General features: G+C 40.5%; 1 protein-coding gene across 1 annotated transcript in view; it reads left to right on the top strand.

Moving 5' to 3' along the window:
• Positions 1-24,159, top strand: part of FGD6 (FYVE, RhoGEF and PH domain containing 6) — a 103,507-nt gene that overhangs the window by 45,361 nt on the left and 33,987 nt on the right. Inside the window, exons 4-8 of the mRNA XM_068971209.1 lie at positions 6,003-6,070; positions 6,156-6,186; positions 19,753-19,904; positions 21,483-21,639; positions 22,796-22,883. Of these exons, the coding sequence (XP_068827310.1) occupies positions 6,003-6,070; positions 6,156-6,186; positions 19,753-19,904; positions 21,483-21,639; positions 22,796-22,883 (496 nt within the window). The remainder of the gene's footprint in view (positions 1-6,002; positions 6,071-6,155; positions 6,187-19,752; positions 19,905-21,482; positions 21,640-22,795; positions 22,884-24,159) is intronic.

Raw genomic sequence — 24,159 nt, 5'->3', positions numbered from 1 at the left:
TACCACAAACTGAGTGTCTTGAAAACAGAAATTAACAGGTAATAATTAACTGATTATTTAACAGTTCTGGAGGTCAGAATTCCAAAATCAGGGTGTTGGCAAGGCCGAGCTCTCTCTGGAAGCTCTAAGGTAGAGTCTTTCCTTACCTCTTCCTGTGATCTGCCGGCCATCCCTAGGGTCCCTTGGCTTATAGCTACAGTGCTTCAGTCCTGCCCCCGTCAGCACATGGGGTGCTCCCTGTGTGTGTGTGTCTGTGTCCCCTCTTCTTATAAGGAAACGAGTCTTACTAGATCAAGAGCATACCAAAATGACCTCATTTTTAACTTACTACATCTGAAACAAGAAAGAAAGAAAGAAAGTGAAGTCGCTCAGTTGTGCCTGACTCTTTGCGACCCCATGGATAGTAGCCTACACCAAGCTCCTCCATCCATGGGATTTTCAAGGCAAGAGTACTGGAATGGGTTGCCGTTTCCTTCTCCAGGGAATCTTCCCAACCCAGGGATCAAACCCAGGTCTCTCGCATTGTAGACAGATGCTTTACCATCTGAGCCATCTGAAGCAAGCCTATTTCCAAATCAGGTCACATTCTGAGGTCCTGGGGATTAAGACTTGAACATTAATTTTGGAGGGACTTATTTCAAACTATAGCAAATACCACATTCCATGGACGTATAATGGGCACATCATGAATATGTGTCTGCTGCTGCTCCGAAGTCACCTCAGTCGTGTCCAACTCTGTGTGACCCCATAGATGGCAGCCCACCAGGCTCCCCTGTCCCTGGTATTCTCCAGGCAAGAACACTGGAGTGGGTTGCCATTTCCTTCTCCAATGCATGAAAGTGAAAAGTGCAAGTGAAGTCGCTCAGTCATGTCTGACTCTGAGCGATCCCATGGACTGCAGCCTACCAAGCTCCTCCATGCATGGGATTTTCCAGGCAAGAATACTGGAGTGGGGTGCCATTGCCTTCTCCGGAATATGTGTCTAGATGCCAATAACATTCCCTCACCAAAGTGCCAGACTCAGTAGAAGGAAAGAAGAAAGAATGAGTGCCACTGCGCCCTTATCTTTAACTTGTGAAGGAACAACAAACTGATGTTCAAAAAGTTATTCCTGGAAAGCTAAAAGTGCCACCATAAAAGCAAGAAAACTTCCCTCTACCACATCTGTGTATCTGTGCCTATCTATGTGCAGGTTATTATACTTAATCTTCAAAATCATCCTGGAATATAGATTTGACAGCTGCCCTCTTTTTCTCTTCTTCACATGAAGAAAGGGACTTTTTAAAAACAGGTTAAATAACTTGCCTTGGAACCTCCGGAACTGAGGTTTTTAGCCAAAATCTGAATGGCCATGCAAATTTTTTCTTTTCCAATTTTTTATTTTTATATTTTGTGGTCTTTATTTTCAGTACTTAATAAATGATTGTTTAAGAATGAGATATGTTATTCATTCTGCTTCGCTATGGTTAGAATATTAGCCACTATTCACCCCTCCTAAATACTGACTTCTCTGCCTCCCTCCCCCACATTTTTTTTTGTCTGTGTAACAGCTCATATGATACATACCATGAAGAGAGAGGTGAAAACCTGAGGACTTCTTTCTTTTAGTTCATCATGGTGTCACCTCATTTGTGAGATTATTTAATGATATGGAGATGTTTCTTGGGCGATCTGGTTGTTCAGGTTTTATTTTTTTATTTTTAACTTTACAATATTGTATTGGTTTTGGCATACATCATCAACATGAATCCGTCACGGGTGTACACATGTTCCCCATCCTGAACCTCCCTCCCTCCTCCCTCCCCATACCATCCCTCTGGGTCATCCCAGTGCACCAGCCCTGAGCATCCTGTGTCATGCATCGAACCCGGACTGGCGTTTCATTTCACATATGATATTATACATGTTTCAGTGCCATTCTCCCAAATCATCCCACCCTCTCCCTCTCCCACAGAGTCCATAAGACTTCTATACATCTGTGTCTCTTTTGCTGTCTCACATACAGGGTTATTGTTGCCATCTTTCTAAATTCCACATATATTATTTTTAGTAGAACTCAAGTGCTATAGCAGAGATCTTTTACGAATTCTGTTTTAAAGTAATGGATAAATTTCACTGGATTTTACTTGTGAACAAATATGAAAAGAAGAGAACACAGTTAAGAATTCACAAAGCTGGGCTGTTATCAGGAGATCAGAACATAAAACTAAATTTCAGATCAAAGGTTCTGTTTGGAATTTGTTTGAATTATTTTATGACCTTAACAAAGTAATCTCATTTGTGACTCTTGTTTCAACTTCCATGACTGTGTACTTGGGGACATGCAGTTATCTAACAGGCAGCCTCCTTTGAAATGTGATGTAGTTTACGTGAGGACTTACATTTACAGAGAAATTAAGACACCAAATAAGGCCTCTCTCTTGAGGTTTTACAGTGGGATGTACTTTCCCATCATAGTTGGACTTGGGTCAGAATCATTGTTCTTACAAGTTGGAGTTAATATAGAGCTGTTTATTTTGTTTTTTGATTATCTTTGGCTTTCTCTCTACTTTGAAAATGATTGTAATCCTCTGAATCATTTTCCAGTAGTTTCTGTCCTTCTTTAGCTCTGCCATCTTCCTAGTTTAAAAGGTAAAGTAGAAAACAGAATATACAGACTCCTAGAAGTTTAGAATTGCAGCAGCAGACCTTTAATCATCTAGTCCAACATTCTGTTCTTTTACATGATGCAATAGCTGTAATGAGCCTTTTGTTTGTTAGTTTGAATTTACATTTTCCTGTTACTCAAAAGTAGTGCTCTCTGGTCTTAGATTCTGAGAAGATGGTAGCCACCTTGTACACTTGCTCATTCATGCATCTTAAGTGGAGAGTGAACCAGGCACTCTGCTTGGTGCATAAGGGGGCAAGGGTGAATAAGATCACAGGCTAGAGAGGATTTAGATGTGTCAGCAAATAAACACAACCCACTGGGTTACGTTCTGTAAACTTTACACCAGTAAGAGAATAATCTTGTCATCCAAATGACATCCCCAAGGATGGTGGGGAGAGACTATGAAGGCAGCCTTTGTCAAGGAGAAAACTGAGTGCCTGCCACTTTAAAAGATGGGTTGGAATATAATGAGCAGAAATCTTTGGGGGAGGTGGAGCTGGCAAGGAGGGAAGTCGAAGCAAGACAGACATGTAAGGGCAGAGCACACTTGGAGTTTCAAGGTGGTTCCAGTTTGGCTGGAGTCGAGAGTACACACTGTGGAGGAGTAGGAATGAGACTAGTGAAGATAACTAGACCCTCATTGTGGAGGGCCTTATACACATAGAAAAGAAAGTTCGGTGATAGGGGGCTGCTAATGTGCTTCCGCCTGAGAACAGGTGTGATTATATTCGCAGTTAAGAACCTAGTAGTCTAGTGGCAGCACAGAGAATGGTTGCCGCTGGGGTAAATCTAGAGCAAGGGAGCCACTGAGATTACCTCAGTAGTGTAGACCGGAAATAAGGAGGCAGGATGAAAGGAGACGAAAGGATTAGTAAGATATTCAGAAGTACAGATCAGCAGGGCTCAGTGATTCAGTTGTGATCATAGAGAGTGGAGAAGAAAGTCGAGTCCAGGTTTCTGGCTTTGATCAGTGGATGTGTATAGTATCTGGCATGTGAGTATTTTATGTCTGTTTAAGGAGTGACTGAAGGTCATCAAAGTTTTTATTCTTTGTCAATCTTTTCCTGATTATGATCATACCACTTCCTGATTATGATCGTACCACTGCCTGGTTATGATCCTTCTCTCCTTCAAGATATCAGCACATTTCACAGTTGTCCTTGTATATGAAAAGTCAAAGTGTTAGTCATTCAGTCCTGTTGGACTCTTCAACCCCATGGACTGTGGCCCACCGGGTTCCTTTACCCATGGAATTCTCCAGGCAAGAATACAGGAGTGGGTTGCCATTTCCTTCTCTTTGGGATCTTCTTGACCCAGGGATCAAACCCATGTCTCTTGCATGGCGGGCAGATTTTTAACCATCTGAACCACGAGGCAAGTCCATGTCCTTATGTATAGTTATTTGTATGTGTGGTTTGCTCCCTTGTTCACTTCTTGAAGCCTGGAGCTATTTCTTATTTATGTTCAATCCCTTCTAACATCTACTTTCATGCCCCATTTCAGAAGTACAAAATCAGAATTTCCAAGACAGTTACCTAGGAATCTGAAAATTAAGAGTTGCCTGGTGGTTTTATTTATTTTTAATTAATTTATCTTAATTGTAGGCTAATTACTTTACAGTATTGTAGTGGTTTTTGCCATACATTAACATAAATCAGCCATGGGTGTACATGTGTTCCCCATCCTGAACCCCCCTCCCCCTCTCTCCCCATCCCATCTCTCAGGGTCATCCCAGTGCACCAGCCCTGAGCATGCTGTCTCATGCATTGCCTGGTGGTTTTAATGACCTGAAGTGTTTTCAGCTACAGAGCAATGAATTAGCTGATGGTGAAGCTGTTTTCTCCTACTAACCATGCTATCAGATGAGGGATCAGTTCAGTTCAGTTGCTCAGTTGTGTCCAACTCTTTGTGACCCCATGGACTGCAGCACACCAGGCTTCCCTGTCCATCACCAACTCCAGGAGCTTGCTCAAACTCATGTCGATTGAGTCGGTGATGCCATCCAACCATCTCATCCTCTGTTGTCCCTTTCTCCTCCTGCCTTCAATCTTTCCCAGCAGGGTCTTTTCTAGTGAGTCAGTTCTTCACATCAGGTGGCCAAAGTATTGGAGCTTCAGCTTTAGCATCAGTCCTTCCAGTGAATATTTGGGACTGATTTCCTGGTCCAACTCTGGCATCCATACATGACTACTGGAAAAACCATAGCTTTGACTAGACAGACCTTTGTCAGTAAAGTAATGTCTCTGTTTTTTAATATGCTATCTAGGCTTGTCATAGCTTTTCTTCCCAGGAGCAAGCTTCTTTTAATTTCATAGTTGTAGTCACCATCTGCAGTGATTTCAGATAGTGAATTACTAACTTCAGATTTTTAAATGATGGAGTAAAAATGGTACGTTCTTCCTCTTGGGAATGATTTCAGAATAATAAAGAGGGTGAGGATAAGAAACATAAACTCTGCCTTCAGTGATATTAGGAGGCAGCTGCAACCTCAAATTACAGTGAAAGTGTTAGTCACTCAGTCATGTCTTACTGTTTGAGACCCCATGGACTGTAGCCTGCCAGGCTCCTCTATCCATGGGATTCTCCAGTCAAGAATATTGGAGTGGGTTGCTATGCCCTCCTCCAGGAGATCTTCCCAACCCAGGGATCGAACCCATACCTCTTATGTCTCCTGCACTGACAGGCGGATTCTTTACCACTGAGCTACCAGGGAAGCCCAAACAACAGAAATTTATTGTCTCAGTCCTAGAGGGGAAATGTCCAGGATTAGTGTATCAGCAGAGCTGAGGACTGTGAGGAAGCAGTCTACTCCAGGAAGAGCATATTTCTACAAGGTATTTTCAGTGAGTTGAGAAAGCCTATGGCTGTGATGTGTGGGGGTATAGACCACGGAAGAGCACCTTCCATTCTGCACTTAAGGTGTCTGACTTAGAGTGGCTTTACTGAAGGTGAAGTACTTATACAGGCCTACTAAATAGTTACCAACTAAAATTACTTGCATGCACCCCAAGAACACACGTTCATGTGGTGTCTATTTTCCCTGCAGAATGTAACTTCAGTTTTGTGCCACTAACAGTGTGCCCCACTGGCGCTCTGGGGTTCCTCAGGGTACTCCATGAATCCGGCATTGATATCAGTGAGGATTACTGATTGCTCTCAGCTTCTCCTGTATCATGGTTTAATAACCACATCTTATTCTTCATGTTTGCCATTTGAGACATTATATAGTACGAAATGTGTTCTATTTGAAACCTGTAAGTATCAGAGCTTGAATGTACATCTGAATAACTCCAAGCTGATCGTCCTTATCCTGTTATGAGTTCATGCTGTCTTAGTGCACTCTTATCCACAGGGTGAAGATACTGGAATGAAACGTAAAGTCCATCATATTGCCAAAGAGATCATGAGCTCAGAAAAAGTGTAGGTATCCAGTTTCCAATTCAGAAGACTATTTGTTTCCTCATTGGTTCGTTTAAAACATGTCTCTCATTGCTGTTTTTTACAGGTTTGTGGATGTGTTAAAACTTTTGCATATTGTAAGTATCTGCTAATATTTTCTTGAAGTCTGACTATCCTCTTTTACGTCTTTCCCTGTCCTTCAATATGTTCAGTGTCATTAAATTAACATGTATATACACGTATGTGCTTTCTAATACGCAGTTATATTAGTAAATTCACACATTTATGTGAAGACAGAAATTTTCTAAAGTGCATTAATCTCTTGTATGTGTAGTGTGCCAGATGATTTCTGAAAAATAGAGCCTTTATATCTGTATCTCCAAATCTTTAAACTTTTTATCCTCATAATAAAGTTATTAAAAGGATAATATTTCTTCTTGGCCATTTGCAGAAGGTCTCTGCTTCAGTAGAATTTTGCACAGCAATGGGTAAAGAATGTTGGTGTTCAAAACTGTTCTATATGAACAATCTCCTAGAAAGACACTTAAAATAGATATTTTAAAAACAAACATTTTTAAAGTTCTGTTTTCAATTTTTGTAAGTGTAAACTTGAACAAACCTGTTGGGAAACAGTTAATGTGTCTGGCTGCGTAGTCATTTTTCTCATGCACTCCTGCAAGTTTCCACAAGTTTCATTACTTATTAGCAATTAAAGTACCTTTGATGTTACTTTGTTTTAGTTATATTTTAGCAGGATATTAAGATTTAGAAAAGAAAAGTTTGAAATAGAGAAAACAATTTAAAAGACATGGAAGTGAATTAAGTTACCATCCAAGTTTACTTAGATGGTAATTATTAACTGAGTTACTGAGGAGTGGTAGGTTTACAAAATATATACCCATTCATGTCTCTGAAAAGAAGATCATTTTCTGTTTTCTTTTATATAAGCATGAAAAGAGGGTTACACTTAAAGGTGGGTAACATTTACCAAACAATCGCCTGTGCTCTGTAGTTGGTCCAGTGGGCAAATGGAGACCTAATTCCTGTGTGAAAAGTCTCTAGCTTTGGAAGATTTTTCTTAAAAATTTCTTAACATTGCTAATTTGTTTTTCCCATGAATTGTTTTTCATGTAACTCTTGACTATATCGGTAGGTTCTCTTTTAAAATTTTTATATATATATAAAAAGTAAGAATAAGGGATTATATAGCATATATATATATATAGCATATATAGCAATTATATATATATATTATATATATAGCAATATTTGGTCACCCTTAGCTGTTAAATCAGAGAAGGCAATGGCATCCCACTCCAGTACTCTTGCCTGGAAAATCCCATGGATGGAGGAGCCTGGTAGGCTGCAGTCCATGGGGTCGCTAAGAGTCAGATACAACTGAGCGACTTCACTTTCACTTTTCACTTTCATGCATTGGAGAAGGAAATGGCAACCCACTCCAGTGTTCTTGGCCTGGAGAATCCCAGGGACGGGGGAGCCTGGTGGGCTGCCATCTCTGGGGTCGCACAGAGTCGGACACGACTGAAGTGACTTAGCAGCAGCAGAGCTGTTGAATGACAACAATACTGTCATTTTAAAAAAGTAATGATAAGCTTGATAAGTAAGTGACTTTTGAAAATAAACTGCGTATGCACTGGCTGCTATGCCCCAGCTGTCTCGACTGAGTAAGGAATTGTAGTGGGAGAGGTAGAAGACAATGCTGAATCGCTGTTTTCTGGAGAACTTAGAGTTTATCTCCAGGATGAGCACATTGTATCTATTTGATAGATTTTCTGATAGACATGTTTAAATAGACAGAGGACCTCCTCAAGGAAATTTGAAGCATCTGCTAGTGAATGAGGAAAACTGGTAGAGGCAAAAATTTCTGTTTAACTTCACTGTGCTATTCAAACCTTGCATGGAACCTATGTTCAGGATGCCTGTAGTCTAATATACTGCTTCTCACACTGCCTTGGTGAGCAAATGAATGTTTAAATTGCACATCCATGGTGGACCAAAACTTTTGTAAAATGCAATAAAAATTAATGACTTGTCAAATGGATAGAAAAGTTTCTAATCCCTTATTCTTACTTTTTTTGACTAATGTCTTTGTATACCTATAGCAGTTTGTAGACCACACTTGGAGAAGCATTAGCTAAGTAGATTCTGTTTCTTACTAGGTATGTGAATTTTAGAAAACAGTTTGGGGAATTCCATGGCCGTCTAGCGGCTAGAACTCTGAGCTTTCACTGCTGAGGGTCCAGGTTCCACGCCTGGTCAGGGAACTCAAGGTCTCACAAGCTGGGGTGTGGCTGGAAAAAAAAATATCCATCTCTCAGGTCATGAGGAATCAGTGAAATAAAGTATGTGAAAAAACTTAATATTATAAAGTATACGATAGGATCTCAAATTGCTGTTCTATTTTCTTCTTCTCATTCTTCCCATGTAGAGCATCAGTGAATGAAGTATCCATTTTAATATTACCAGGCAGTAGACTTTTCACAGTTCTGATGCTTTCACATGCCTTTTCCTCTACTCCTGAACTAAAGTTTCATTTTCATGAAGGAAGTTCTGATTCCAGTAGGTAGAGAAGCACTTAAACGCATTGAAATGAAGTGAAGTGAAAGTCACTCAGTCGTGTCCAACTTTTTGTGACCCTATGAACTATACAGTCCATGGAATTCTCCAGGCCACAATACTGGAGTGGATAGCCTTTCCCTTCTCCAGGGGATCTTCCCAATCCAGGGATTGAACCTAGGTCTCCTGCATTGGAGGCGGATTCTTTACCAGCTGAGTCACCAGGGAAGCCCAATAAAAGCATTACCAGAGTGTTTGATTAAAAAAAAAAAAAATGTATCCTCATTCTTACCTCTGTATTTTTGGAACAAAACAAAAGCACCATAAGAACAGACAGTTAGACCAAAATGTCTCCTTTATCATCTCAGATCTGATAGATGGCCTCGGCTTCTTCCCCACTGATGTTGAACAGAGTGAATCATCCATAACTCACCTTGATTTGTACATCTTCAAAACCTCCTAAGCTTTTAATGTAGGAGTGAGAATAGATCATCTGCCAGCCTTATGTTAACATCCTGTCTGGTATGTGCAAAGGGTAACTCAGCAGAGCCCAACGTTAGTGGGTGACTTAACAGCCAGGCATTAAGACAGATTCTGAACCACTGCTAAGAGGGCTTCGTCACCAGGATAATGTGGGTAAAGCCAAAAGCGTCTCTTGTTTCAGTCCAACACTCCAATCATGCTATTAAGGCTCATGTTTACTCTCCTACCACAAAGGTAGCTCATGGATAGTTGTAATCCTGAGTGCTGCTGCTGTCTGATTTCATCTAAAGGAATTAACTACTGTGTTAATGATAGAATATGACTGCTTTAAAATATCTAACAGGCTTTAGATAACCCAGTGGGTATTTTTGGAAATCAACCCACTATATTAGTGGCTTGGGAGGAGCTATTATTTCAGTTACATATGATTTCCCATTAATAGTTTCCCATATTCAAGACTCTAGATTAGCATTAATAGATCTTTCTCTGAAACAGAAATGTTCAATATCTGCACTGTCTAGTATAGTAGACACACTCAAAATTTTAGTGTATCCCTGTAGTTCACCAATACTTTATATATCACTTTAATATATCACTGTAGCTCACTATCATTTCTTTGTTTTGAATTCGATGAACTAGGTGATATAGCTCATAAAAGTGATTTTATATCTAAACTAATGAATTTTATCATATTACATTGGAAAGAATTAGACTGGGGTAGAGATCATGTGATTTAAAGTATACTCAAAATTCTAAGAATCGGTGTACTTAGTTGAAGGCTTTGATTCTTCTGATGCTTGCAAGAAAAAATTGGGCCTGCAGAGGCAGTAGCAAGACTTTAAAAGTAATGTTTTAAAAAAAATAAAATAAAAGTAATGTTTTATATGGTCCTTACTCTGTAGTATCTACCATGAGCGCTTAGACTTTGACCTGGATTTGAAAAAATGGTCCAATATACACATTGTCTCTAAGTCAATACACTATTGAGTCCAAAGAAAAAAGAGATTCTCTTTTCAAAATAGTAATGACATCCATATAGCTGCCAAAGCCAGAAAACTAGGATTTGTTCATTTCTCCCTCTCACCTCTCTGGCCAAACTGTCAGCAACCCTGCTGATTTTATTTCCTCTTTACTGCCACTATCCTAGTCCAGCATATTATCTCTTACTCAAAATAGCATCAGCCTTTTAACTGGGCTTCCTATTTCCATTCTTACCCCCCTTCAGTCTGTCCCTTAAAATATTTTTTCATGTGAAGTATTAAGGGTGATTTTCTTAAAATACGTATTAGGTCATGTCACTCTCCTGCTTTAAGTTGTTCACATGATTCCCATTGCATTAAGAATAAAAACCGTTACTTAGCAAGCCCAAGTCCTGTAAATAGGATGACAATCTGCCCTAGTCCGCTTTTGACCATCTTGGTTATTGTCTTGGCATAGTATTATTAACAGGCTTCTCGGGTGGCTCAGTGGTAAAGAATTGCCTGCCAATGAAGGAAATGTAGGTTTAATTGCTAGGTCAGGAAGATCCCTTGGAGAAGGGAATGGCAACCCACTCCAGTATTCTTGCCTGGGAAATCCCATGGGCAGAGGACCCTGGCGGACTACAGTCCATGGGGTTGGAAAAGAGTCAGACATGACTTAGTGACTAAACAGCAGCAACAAAATATTATTAATAGAGCTTCCTTCTACTGTCAGAAATGATCTAATTTGGATAGTAAGTTACGGTTCCCTGTGCCTGTAAGGTGCTCTGTATTTGGCTTCTAGTAATGAGATGAGGGTCAGACACAACTGAGCGACTTCACTTTCACGCATTGGAGAAGGAAATGGCAGCCCACTCCAGTGTTCTTGCCTGGAGAATCCCAGGGACGAGGGAGCCTGGTGGGCTGCCGTCTATGGGGTCATACAGAGTTGGACATGACTGAAGTGACTTAGCAGTAGCAGCAGCAATGAGATGAAAAGGCAGTGAAAGAGAGGAAGGCCTTCTCTCACTTGTAAAAGACTATGTTCTGTCCCATCGTGGCCTGCCTTCAGTTTTTAGTTCAGTGCTAAGGTTATTTCTGCTGAGAGATTTTGCCAGTGCAGTTTCCTGCAATATTTATCCTTCCTTCGTTCGTTCAAGCTAGTTCTTTCTTTATCCTTCCAGTTGAGCTTAAGGTGACTTTCTCAAAGAGGTCTTTGACCATCCTTTTCAACTTTCCTGTGTTTGTTTTCTTCTTGATACTTCACACATATTGTTTATCTATTTGTTTACTTGTTTGGTTTTAGTCTCTTCTAAAATGTAGGGCTTCCCTGGTGGCTCAGATGGTAAAGAATCTGCCTGCAATGTGGGAGACCTGGGTTCGATCCCTGGGTTGAGAAGAGCCCCTGGAGAAGGAAATGGCAACCCACTCCAGTATTCTGGTCTGGAGAATCCCTTGGACAGAGGAGCCTGGCGGGCTACAGTCCGTGGAGTCAACAGAGTCGGACACGACTGAGCGACTTTCACTTTACTTCACTTTCTAAAATGTAAGCTAGGTGAGGGCAACGATCCTATAGTTTCAGAAAAGAAAAAAAAGTAAAAGTGTTAGCTGCTTAGTCATGTCCAACTCTTTGTGACCCCATGGACTGTAGCCTGCCAGGCTCCTCTATCCATAGGATTCTCCAGGCAAGAATACTGCAGTGAGTTGCCATTCCCTTTCCCAGGGGGGATCTTCCCAACCCAGGGATATCTTCTGAGTTTCCCATCATTCCTATTGTGTGGAAGGCCCCCAGTAAATGTTATTGAGTGAATGAATGCGACTAATTGGCTAGTGGTTAAGAATTGTGCTTCTGCCACTAACTGTGCTCTTGGAGAAATTAATCAAGCCTTGGTTTCTTCTTGAAAATGGGAATAATAACCACATTTGGTGTGATGGTTAAATGTGATCATACAAAATAAATGTTAGGTACTTAATTAGTGTTAACTGCAGGTTAAATGGACATTCTTCAGGTTAATGTGCTGTTATTTAGAATTATTTGTATCGGTCAAAATCTGTATTATTTAATTTTGTTGTTACCAAGTAAGCTTTTACTCAAATCAATCAAAATAGAATTTGTTCCTGAAAAATACCCTACTACGTTTCTTTTTCCATTAGAAAGAAGCTCTGTGAAAGCAGGGATTTTTGTCTGTTTTGTTTAGTGTTATCCCATTAAATTAATATCTGTTAAATGAATGATAGGAAAATGATGAATAATTCTTGGTTTGGTAGAGCTCTAGTTAATTATATTTCTTTTCCTTTTTTGTATCAGAAGTTGTCCAATCCAGAGGTTGCTATAATATTGTTTATAAGTACCATTTTCAAGATGAAACACCTTAGACATCTAATATAATTAAGTACAAATGATACAGTGTTGTTTTAGTTTTGTTTTGTTTTTGTTATCTGATTTGCTCTCTGCTGGGAGACTGGTTTAATAGATGTATCTATAAAATTATTTTGTAAATGTATAAACAGCATGATGTAAATAATACATCTTAAGAGAGAATGAGCAGAGACTTTCAGGTCTTTCGAACAAAGATGGGCTGGTTAAGTTGTAGATAAGTGGTACTTGTAATGAGGCATTTTTGTTCCACCAATGTCCTTAGGCTGGGATATACGTTACCCTGAAGATCTGAGGAGACTCCCGGTTAAAACCCATAGAGTTAGAGGCAGCGTTACTTTGGACATCCAGGTGTTTGTTAGTAAATAGAATATTTCTTTTTTTAAAAAGTGCACTATAAAAAGAATAAAAGACTTCCTCATAGAAGCCCCCAGTCGTTACCATATTAAAATGACCGTCTTGTTTCACCAGATACAGTGTCTCTTTTCAGTTTTGCGAACTATTTAATTATTATTTGTTGTTTAGTTGTGTAGCATCCTCCTGTGGTGTGTGTTGACATGGACACCAAACCTTCAGTTCTGAGTGGCTTCCTTCACTGAATGAAGTTCATTGTCGAACGTGTCTCTGTCTTGCCACTGGACTGTTGGTTTTCCTCACCTTGCTTTGATGTTTCCTTCTGTTTATAGACCTCTGTTTGAGAGCTCTTTTTCCAAGCTTCCAGGGACTTGTGATTGTAAATGGTGGTCATGTGATCATTTAAAATAACTGAATCTCCTTTAATGAAATAAATGGCTGTCTACCGAGTGCCCTCTGTGCGCCTTGCAGCATGCTGTGTTACATAAATTACCTGTTTCAGTCCTCATAACAACCTGTCAAATGGGTGTCATGTCTGTTTTTTAAATGAAGAAAGTGACCTTACTGCCAAAAGTACCCCATTACTAAATGGCAAAGCCAGATTTTAAATTCTGGTCCCTTTGAACCCACGTGCTAAGTGAATGTTCAGAAATTGATTAAAAGTTGTTACTTGGAATGTCTGCTGTGCTGTATAGGCTCTGGTGTATCTTTGAGTTTATTGGCTTGCTTTCAGATTATCACCAGGTCTGAACATAGAGAAAGAGGGGAGTAACTTCCTTGGTCAAAGATTTTCATTTTAGAACAAAATCAAGTTATTAATGTGGAGCCTACCCCCCGTCCCCACTTTCACTTCATAGCATCACACTGCCTTTTGCTTATTTATCATAGCTCTCTGATCTTAGCAGCACCTTTGCTTTGCTTGATATGAATTGATTAGTGCCCTTCATATAGGCAGAGAGCTCTACAGAGCCCCTTGTCTGCCCATATATCCATTTGGTCTTTGTAATTCACTGTGTCTTCATAGTGGTTAAGTAATGCCCTAAGGTCAGGTCATGCCAGTCAGGACAGCTGGTCATTAAGTCACTTGCTTCTCTTTGGCCCTGGGGATATCAAGTCTGACCTGATGAACAAGGCCATCTGTTTTGTGCTTCATTACGTTAAAATGTTCAGTCTCGATTTTGTTTGCATTGATTTTTGCTTGCTTTTGCCCAGGAGATCAGAGGTGGTAAGACTAGTATGTTAATACCTCACAGGAGCTGAGTTTGTTTTTTTTTTTTTAAGTTGATCTGGTTGTAGGTTTTCTTCAAATTATTAAGAATAATATTATACTACACTTTTTAATTGAGACACCCATTTCTACTTCTAGAAAGGCCAGGTTGGTGGTGATTAGGAACTTGTTTTGCATACAGACTCTTTGGTAGGTTTTATGTTAGAAGAATAGACTTGAAGTATATGTAGTCGATATTTTAAAGAACTCACTCATTTACCTAACTTTTAAAACTAATTTTATTTTTATTTATTTATTTATTTTTGACTGTGCCTGGACTTTGTTGCTCCATGGGCTTTTTCTTTAGTTGCAGCAAGCGGGGGCTCCTCTCTACTGGCTCTGCGTGGCCTTCGCTTGTGGGACATGGGCTCTCGGGCATGTGCGCTTCAGTAATTCTGTCTCCTGGGTTCTAGAACGCAGGCTCAGTAGTTGTGCACGGGCTTGGGTGCTCCGCAGCATGTGGGGTCTTCCTGGACCAGGGATCAAACCCCTGTCTTCTGCACTGGCAGGCAGATTCTTTACCACTGAGCCACCAGGGATGCCAGCACCTAACATTTTTATAGTATAGCTCCCCTGCACCCATTTATTTTAATTCCTCAGCTTTTCCAGTGTGAAAAAGTATACTCTGGATCTAACTGAAAGTACTAGTCCTATGGTCTGTGTCCTCACTGACTTATTCAAGGGGGTGTTGGCAACTTTAGATTCTTCTGCCCCAAAATAGTTTTGCCTCTGGCTCTTAAGTGTCATCACACTTTCCCAAATTATCCTGGCTGTTAGCATTTAGAAGAAGAACCAGACATATGTTGTAATCATCCTTTCGATTAAAAAAATTTTTTTCCTCCTTCCAGTGTCGCATGTTTGGCAGTGGTCGAGGTTCATGAAGAGCTGAGAAGTTAGATTGTGTGTAGTTTCTGTGTGACTTAGTTACATCTGGCATTGTGGCCACTGCACATGGCTTTCAGGGGATGGTGGCCCACAGGGTGGGGAAATGAGATGGGGGCCAGGGCTGCCCTGTGCAGTTAAGGTCATCATAAACATTCTTCTTTTGCTCTTATAATTATTTCTCTTTTTATTTTGACATGCTGTCATAATTAAAGAAAAATACATCATGGTGGACTTCCCTGGTGGTTCAGTGGTTAAAATCCAGTGCCTCCACTGCAGGGATCACGGGTTCAATCCCTGGTCTGGGAACTAAGGTCCTGCATGCCTCACAGTTCAGTTCAGTCGCTCAGTCATGTCTGACTTTTTGCAACCCCATGGACTGCAGCATGCAGTCCCTGTCCATCACCAACTCCCGGAGCCTACTCAGACTCATGTCCATTGAGGTGGTGATGCCAATTATCTCATCCTCTGTTGTCCCCTTCTTCTCCTGCTTTCAATCTTTCCCAGCATCAGGGTCTTTTCCAGTGAGTTGGCTCTTCACATCAGATGGCCAAAGTATTGGAGCTTCAGCTTCAGCATCAGTCCTTTCAATGAATATTCAGGACTGATTTCCTTTAGGATGGACTGGTTGGATCTTGCAGTCCAAGGGACTCCAAGAGTCTTCTCCAACACCACAGTTCAAAAGCATCAATTCTTTGGTGCTCAGTTTCTTTATGATCCAGCTCTCACACCCATACATGACTACTGGAAAAACTATAGCTTTGACTAGATGGACCTTTGCTGGCAAAGTAATGTCTCTGCTTTTTAATATGCTGTCTAGGTTGGTCATAGCTTTTCTTCCAAGAAAAGCACAGTTCAATCCCCCAAAATGGCATCTTGGGCCATTCGTTTCTGCAGAACTGCTGACATTACCCAGTAATACTCAAAAAAAAAAAAAAAACCCACAGTTTTGCCAGATGTGTCAATGACCCCAAGTTAGAGGTGACCACCTTACTCGTCAGCGCAGCATACTAGCTGGTCTCTGTTGACTGTGTCTTAAATAAACCAGTTTCCTTTTTGGCAGTGGTGGCAGACATGGAATGCAGAGTCTAGCAAAAGCTGTGTCAAACAGGTTCTTAAGCTGCTTAGCAGCTAATGTCTGCTGTCACTGTCCTGGCTGAGGAAATGCCTTCTAACTGGAAAATAAAAGTTATCCTCCTGCCAAGAGACAAACATATCCATCATTTAACCTATCAGAAGAAAGGACACTGCTTCTTGTTTTGCTGAAAAAGGAACTCTTGCATCTTAATTACATTAGTTGTTAAACTGGGAAAATGAAAAAACGCCATAGAAGATGTTTAACTATAGTGCTTTGAGTTTATTTATAGTTGAGGATGTTATTTGTGATATGTAAATACATGCTGTATAATTCTGCCTGATGGAAATCCTGATGACTGTCAAAAATGTTAAGTTAGCTGTATTTTCTCTAACTATATGTGAGTGCTGATAAAAACAAGCTGTTTGGAGGTGGAATCTGGCCCCAGTCCATTTGGTTTGTGGAGTTGTTTTGTGTGGTTTTCTGAATTTTAGTTTATACAAGTAATGAATTCTTATTTTATATTACAGTAATTGGTTGTAAAAATAGTTCTTTAGTTATTGGTGGAAGTAGTTTGGTTCCTGTGGGTTAATATGACTATTTTGGGTTGATAAAGTTAGTCCCAGGTACTGAGGGCTTCCCAGGTGGCTCAGTGGTAAAGAATGCACCTTTCAATGCAGGAGGCACAGAAGACGCGGAAAGATCCCCTGCAGGAGGAAATGGTAACTCACTGCAGTATTCTTGCCTGGAAAGTTCCTTGGGTGGGCTACAGCGCATGGGATCATGAAGAGTTGGACACAACTTAGCAACTGAACACACTGAGGACTAAGTGAAGGGTTTATTAGCACTTGTCGAGCATAGCATTTAACTTGTCTAAAATATGCCTTAGAAGAGGAGTCGTTTTTTCTTTTCTTCCCCTTTGGTTGTATGGGGTGACATGCAGAATCACAGAATCTGGTTCCTCAACCAGGGGTCGAACCCTTGCTTTCTGCCGTGGAAACAAGGATCTTGGCCACTTGACTACTAGGGAAGTCCCTCCATGTCTTGACTGTTGCAGATAGTGCTGCAGTAAACATTTGCATGTGTCCTTTTGAAGCATGATTTTCTCCTGATAGATGCCTAGGAATGGGATTGCTGGGTCGTACGGTAGTTCTGTTTTTAGTATTTTAAGGAGCGTCCATACTGTCCCCCTAGTAGCTGTACCAATTTGCATTCCCACCCACAGTGTAGGAGGGTTCCCTTTTCTCCACAGACTCTCTAGCATTTATTATTTGTAGATATTTTGATGATGCCATCCTGACCTGTATGAGGTGATTCAGTTCAGTCACTCAGTTGTATCTGACTTTTTGCAACCTCATGGACTGCAGCACACCAGGCCTCCCTGTCCATCACCAACTCCCGGAGCTTACTCAAACTCTGTCTATTCAGTCGGTGATGCCATCCAGCCATCTCATCCTCTGTTGTCCCCTTCTCCTCCCACCTTCAATCTTTCCCAGCATCTGGGTCCTTTCCAGTGAGTCAGTTCTGTGCATCAAGTAGCCAAAGTTTTGGAGTTTGAGCTTCCGCATCAGTCCTTTCAATGAATATTCAGGACTGACTTCCTTTAGGATGGACTGGTTGGATCTCCTTGCTGTCCAAGGGACTCTCAAGAGTCTTCTCCAACACCACAGTTAAAAAGCATCAGTTCTTCTGCGCTCAGCTTTCTTTATAGCCAAACTCTCACATCCATACATGACTACTGGAAAAACCATAGCTTTGACTAGACAGACCTTTGTTGGCAAAGTAATGTCTCTGCTTTTTAATATGCTGTCTGGGTTGGTCATAGCTTTTCTTCCAAGGAGCAAGCGTCTTTTAATTTCATGGCTTCAGTCACCATCTGCAGTGATTTTGGAGCCCAATAAAATAAAGTATGAGGTGATACTTCACTGTAGTTTCGATTTGCATCTTTCTGATTGTTGGTGATGTTGAGCATTTTTTCATGAGCCTCTTGGATATCTGTATGTCTTCTTTGGAGAAATACCTATTTAGATCTTCTGTACATTTTTTGATTGGATTGTTTGTTTTTTTGACATAGAGCTGCATGAGCTAGTTGTATATTTTGGAGATTAATACTTTGTAGGTTACTTTATTTGCAAATATTTTTTCCCATTCTGTGGACTTTTTTTTCCTTTCGTTTATGGTTTCCTTTCCTTTGCAGAAACTTTTTAAGTTTAATTAGGTTCCATTTGTTTACTGTTGTTTTCATTTTCATTACTCTGGCAGCTTTTGTTTACTTTCAAATTAGATATGAGTTTGTTGGGCTTCGCTGGTGGCTCAGAGCTCTGCCTGTAATGCAGGAGACCCGGGTTCAATCCCCGGGTTGGGAAGATCCCCTGGAGAAGGAAATGGCCACCCACTCCAGTATTCTTGTCTGGAGAATCCGGTGGACGGAGGAGCCTGGTAGGCTACAGTCCACAGGGTCGCAAAGAGTCAGACATGACTGAGCAACTTCACTTTAACTTTTGTTGTCCTTCACAAGAAGCTCAAGAAATACTGATACTAATGGTTAGTGTGTGTATGTACAGGGTGGGCATTAAAAGGGATCAGGGAAGAAATCAGGGTCTTTGTTTTGTTTTTTGATTTGCCCAGTGAATTCCTAAAGGGAAGCAGTTAGAAAGGAGAAAGAAGGTAAAGCCTAGTAAAGAGTCTGTTTTACCCAACCTTTGCCTTAAGGTTTTTAATTAAATTTCCTTTCTAAGAAGGAACAATTTTTTTTTTTTTTTTTGAATCCTCAGGACTGTGATACAGTTTGCTATTGTCTTACTTATCCCGAGGGTAGGCCTCAAGATATTTGGAATTCTGGCCAGGTACCATCTCCAGCCTCACCCTTTCCAAGTTCTCTGGAGAGAGAGGGTGGAGTAGGGTGGACTTGTCTTAAAACATGGTGTAAATAGCCTTATTATAGGGAAAAGTCAAGGAAAAAGAATGTGTGATAAGAAAAAATTTTAATTTCTATAAAGTATAAATTCTGGTGAATTTATGGTGAGGTTGGATAGAGGGAAGAGAGACTTTTAAGTCCCGAGGTATAATGTTTTGTTGAGTCTGTGTGCCAAATACATTGCAGAAAGCTTTGTGTGCAGTAGCTAATTAAAGTCTTATAAACCATTTAACAGATGAGGAAAATGGAGATAGCTCGATGAAATACAGTGAAATAGGAACAAGGGCTTGATTCTGATAATCAAGAATGTACCACCCTCCAAATGTCTCAGTTAGAATGTTCCAGAAGTTGGCAAATAATTACTGAAAGTGGACAAAAGGATGCTCCCAATGTAAAATTAATTAAGATCTTCTGGGGACTTTTAAATAAATGGATTTTGTTCATATAGCAGTATTGGAATAATTTTGATGACTACTTAGAGTTCTAGTATAATTTGCAGATACCTCCTTAATATAATTGCTAAGTTTGGAGATCAAACCAAAAGATTTAAGAGAAATATCACATGTTCTGTTTAAAAACCAAATATCCACCCCAGCCACTTGGGGTGTGTGTGTGTATGTGTGTGTGTGTGTACTTTCTTATCCAAGTAATTGGGGTAAGAGGAAGTGGGTGCTTTCAATTTGAACTCTACATGGGAAATACAGTTTGTAGTTTATATTGTTGTGGTAAAGAGAGTGACTGGGGGAAATGCTTTTCATTATATTAAGTGGTATGTGTGTGTACATTGTTTTTCCTCCTCTGAACTGCAACAGGATTTCCGGGGTGCAGTAGCCCATGCTTCCAGGCAACTTGGGAAACCAGTGATTGAGGACCGGATCCTAAATCAGATCCTGTACTACTTGCCTCAGCTGTATGAGCTCAATCGGGATCTCCTGAAGGAGCTGGAGGAAAGAATGTCAAACTGGTAAAAATGGGCCGACCAGCTTTCCCAGAGTTTCCAGTTTTAGATAAAGGCAGGAGGGACCTGCATGTGACAAAGATTTGCTGTTCCTTACATTGTGTTTATTCAGTATATTGAATTTTCTTGGCAATTACCTGGAGATTGATCACTTTATTTATTTATTTTTGGCCACACAGCACATCATGCATGATCTTATTTCCCAGACTGGGGATTGAACCTGTGCCCCCTGCATAGTGGAGGCTTGTAGTCTTAACCATTGGACTGCCAGGGAAGTTCCCTAGATTGATCACGTTAGATGGCCAGAATTTACTGGTGCACTGAGCTCAGTACTCTACATTTTTTAATTCTTTAGTAATGTCATCTCAAAAGCAAGAAGGGCCTGTATTTGGCCAATTTAACTTTCTGTAGGTGCCCTTTGATAATCAAGATTTTTGAGACTGGGAGGAGGGTTTAGTTGATACATTCACACTGGAAACATTTTAAAATGTCTGTCTTTTTGGAACCTCAAAAAGAGGAAACTACCTTTTCTAAAGGAGACCGTTAACCAAGAGAATAGGGAGATTCTTCTGTTTGGTTTAGAAAATTTACACATATATGACATCATTGTAGATGCTGTAGATTTCACAACGGAAAAACAATACCAAAGGTTGACTGCCATTACCCGTATTTGTGTGTTAGTCATTCGATCCTGTCTGACTCTTTGTGACCCTGTGGACTATAGTCCACCAGGCTCTTCTGTCCATGGAATTCTCCAGCCAAGAATACTGGAGTGGGTTGCCATTTCCTTCTCCAGGGGATCTTCCCAACCCAGGGATCAAACCCCAGTCTCCCACATTGCAGACAGATTCTTTTTGCCATCTAAGCCACTAGGGAAGCCCATTATGATATTTAGAGAGTAATAGAAAGTTTGGTGACATTTTTAGAAGTGGGTGGCGAGTTTGGTTTAGGGAGTTGGATTTACTGTTGAAGTTCATGGTAACCCCCAAATTATTAGAACAGCAACATTGTGTATCACCTACTTTCATGATAAAAAAAATTTCCCTCTAAGTTTTATTTATATATAATCCATGAAAATACCTCTGCCTGTTTTGGAAATATCTTGCCTCTACATGTTGGGAAAATATGCTAAATAGTGATTAATACTTCACTGTAGCCTAAGTATAAAATTTACACTTATACAGTTTAAGGGCTAAGGAAAGACTAAAACTATAATTACAGAGTTTAAGGACTGAGGAGTGACTAAAAGCTCTCTTTTAAAGGCATGCTAAAATACAATGTAATTACAAAGAATTTCCTGGTCCGTACTTTATCATTCTTCTTACAAAAAATTATCTTAGAAATTCATCTGAATTTTCTGAAGTCTCTGGCTGTACATAAGCAGGAAAGACCAGTCAGGACTGGCAGAGACCAGGCAAAATATAATGACAATCGACATGGGAAAGAGTGGGCATTGGGATATTTCTTACAAGGAGAGGAAGAAAAGATAAACTGATGGCTTGGAAATGGGACTCTGCTTATCAGTGGATATATTTTGGATTCTGTAATGACTCTTTTTCTTGTCTATCCCTTCTCACTCCTTAGGACGGAACAACAAAGAATTGCTGATATCTTTGTAAAGAAGGGACCATATCTAAAAATGTATTCCACATACATCAAAGAATTTGATAAGAATATAGCTTTGTTGGATGAGCAGTGCAAGAAAAACCCAGGTTTTGCTGCTGTTGTTAGAGAATTTGAGGTATTTTTGCTACCATCGTCTGTTTTGCTACCCCTTTCTCTGTTTTGAAGCTAAAACTATCAGTAAATTCCATTTACACCAAACTAGAAAAGTTTTAGACGTATTAAGATATTGCTGATTTCTTCTAATTTGTATGGTAATTAAACTTTGAAATTGTGTGTCGACTTTTCTTCTCTCTTTTCCTTTCTTCTGAAGTCTTCGTGCTGTTAAGAATGGAAGTGTGATATAAATATATCTGTAGCTGTGGCCTGGGTTCTCATCACTGTCCAGTGAGTTGTTCTGTTGCCTTGGCAGCGAAAAAAACACATAAGACCAGGGAAAGTTAGCTGTCCAATGTCTAATGATGCTTGCACAACAGATGCTTTCTTAACATGCATTATCATTATGCTTTCATAATTATCCTGCATACCAGACCCTGGAGGTATATATTTAGAAACAAATAGAACCCTCTGAACAAATCTGAAAAAACTCTTCCCTTCTCACTTGAGCTGTGTAAGAACCCCAGGACATCTTAGGATGCCGGGATATTTTCCCTTGGCCATTTTGTTGTCTCCCCACAGTTAATACCTGTTATGGAGATTGGAGGTGGGGCTCAGAAGTGGGCGCCAGTATCTGTTATACATACTATAGAAAACAACTTTAAAGACAGAATCAAATGTCCTCATGGTCAAGTCAGAAGGGTTCCAGAATCAAATGTTTGCATAAACAGTGTGATTTGGGGCTGTCCTTTGTAGCCGTTCATCTGAGAGAGTTTACATTCTTCAGGCTTATAAGAGGTTTGTTTAGCAAGGCTGTTTTTCAGGTTGTCTTTATTTTCTGCCTTCTCCCCAGTACCAGCTGTTATTATGAGTATATTGACAACAGGCTCTGATGTTTATTTGAATTCAGTTCCCAGTAGTTTTATTTCTGGGCTGGGAATTTCCTCATCAATCAGTGATTTCAGAGACCTACCTACAAGAGAGGGTGGGCTCCATGGTGAGTCAGCTCTGGTCTCCCTCTCAGCGTAGGAGTTGTGCCTTAAAATAAAGGGAGTATCTCCATGAACCCCCTCCTGGAGTTGCTGGCTATTTAAAACTTGGCTTCCCAAGAACTTGAATCTGGGTCTCTTGCTTCGGAGGAAAATGCTCATGTTTACTTTGGATGCCTTTCCTTTCAGGTGAGCCCACGCTGTGCTAATCTGGCCCTCAAGCACTACCTGCTCAAGCCGGTTCAGAGGATTCCCCAGTACAGGCTGCTGCTAACAGGTGGGTTTCCCTGGCAGAGTTATCACCCAAGGAACTCCTATCACACTGAGGACACCCTGCCTTTTCTGAGAACACTTCTGTTTTTCTGTCTATCCAGTAGCTGCTTTTCCGAATACAGGAATTTATACGTTGCTGGTGGCCTCACATAGATATCACCAGAACTGAGCTTCTTCCAGTTCTTTGATCATCCGTGTGCATTCTCTGCTCTGGGCCTTCCTGCATGTTAATTTGTTTTGCTCAGAACTTCTTTTACTGTCTCAGCCCCACAACCTTGGGTCATTTTACCTGCTTAATATTATTAATTCCTAGAAGGTGCTTTTCCAGCCACTCAAGAATGAGGTTTAGAGGATATATTCAGATATATTCCCACATATTTGAATATCAACTACCATAACCCTGGGGCTTACCTGGTGCTCAGATGGTAAATCTCCAGCGATGCAGGAGACTTGGGTTTGATCCTTGGGTTATGAAGATCCCCTAGAGAAGGGAATGGCTGCCCAGTCCAGTATTCTTGCCTGGAGAATTCCATGGACAGAGGAGCCTGGCAGGTTACAGTCCATGGTTTCACGAAGAGTCAGACACAACTGAGCGACTTAAAGGACTTTCACTTTTTCACCATGGCCCTAGTCACTTACTTCAGAGGGTTGTCACAACGGTTGACTGATGAGCTATGTGCTTAGAGTAATGCCTTGCTCATAGGGAAAGTGAAGTCGCTCAGTCATGTCCGACTCTTTGCGACCCCATGGACTGTAGCCCACCAGGCTCCTCAGTCCATGGAATTTTCCAGGCAAGAAGAGTACTGGAGTGGGTTGCCATTTCCTTCTCCAGGGGATCTTCCCAACCCAGGGATTGAACCCGGCTCTCCCGCACTGCAGGCAGATGCTTTACCGTCTGAGCCACCAGCCTTGCTCATAGTAAAGTCTAAAAAAGTATTAGCTGCTATTATTAGATCCTTATCAGCATCAGCATCACTGTCACCGTGTCGGGCCATTGCCTGTATCTTCTACTAGAGCTTCAAGATTACTGGGCTGCGTGTCTTGTTTACCAATGTAATCATTTAAAAAAGAAGGAAAAGAAAGCTATGATTTGAATGGAGGCTCAGGACTTTATATTCATTGGCTCTTTAAATCTTCACCATAGCTATGCATATTTCACATACTTACACAGATGAAATTACAGGTTTATAGTGATTAAGTTGTTTGGCATCACAAAAAAGCCGGTTATAGTCTCAGTACCAAGCATAGTAACAAACACATACTATTAGGTCCTCTGTGGT

This window comes from Capricornis sumatraensis, chromosome 4 (genome assembly GCF_032405125.1).
Source record: "Capricornis sumatraensis isolate serow.1 chromosome 4, serow.2, whole genome shotgun sequence".
Lineage (NCBI taxonomy): Eukaryota > Metazoa > Chordata > Mammalia > Artiodactyla > Bovidae > Capricornis > Capricornis sumatraensis.
Note: the sequence above shows the minus strand (reverse complement) of the source record. Positions and strands in the feature narration are given on the sequence as shown.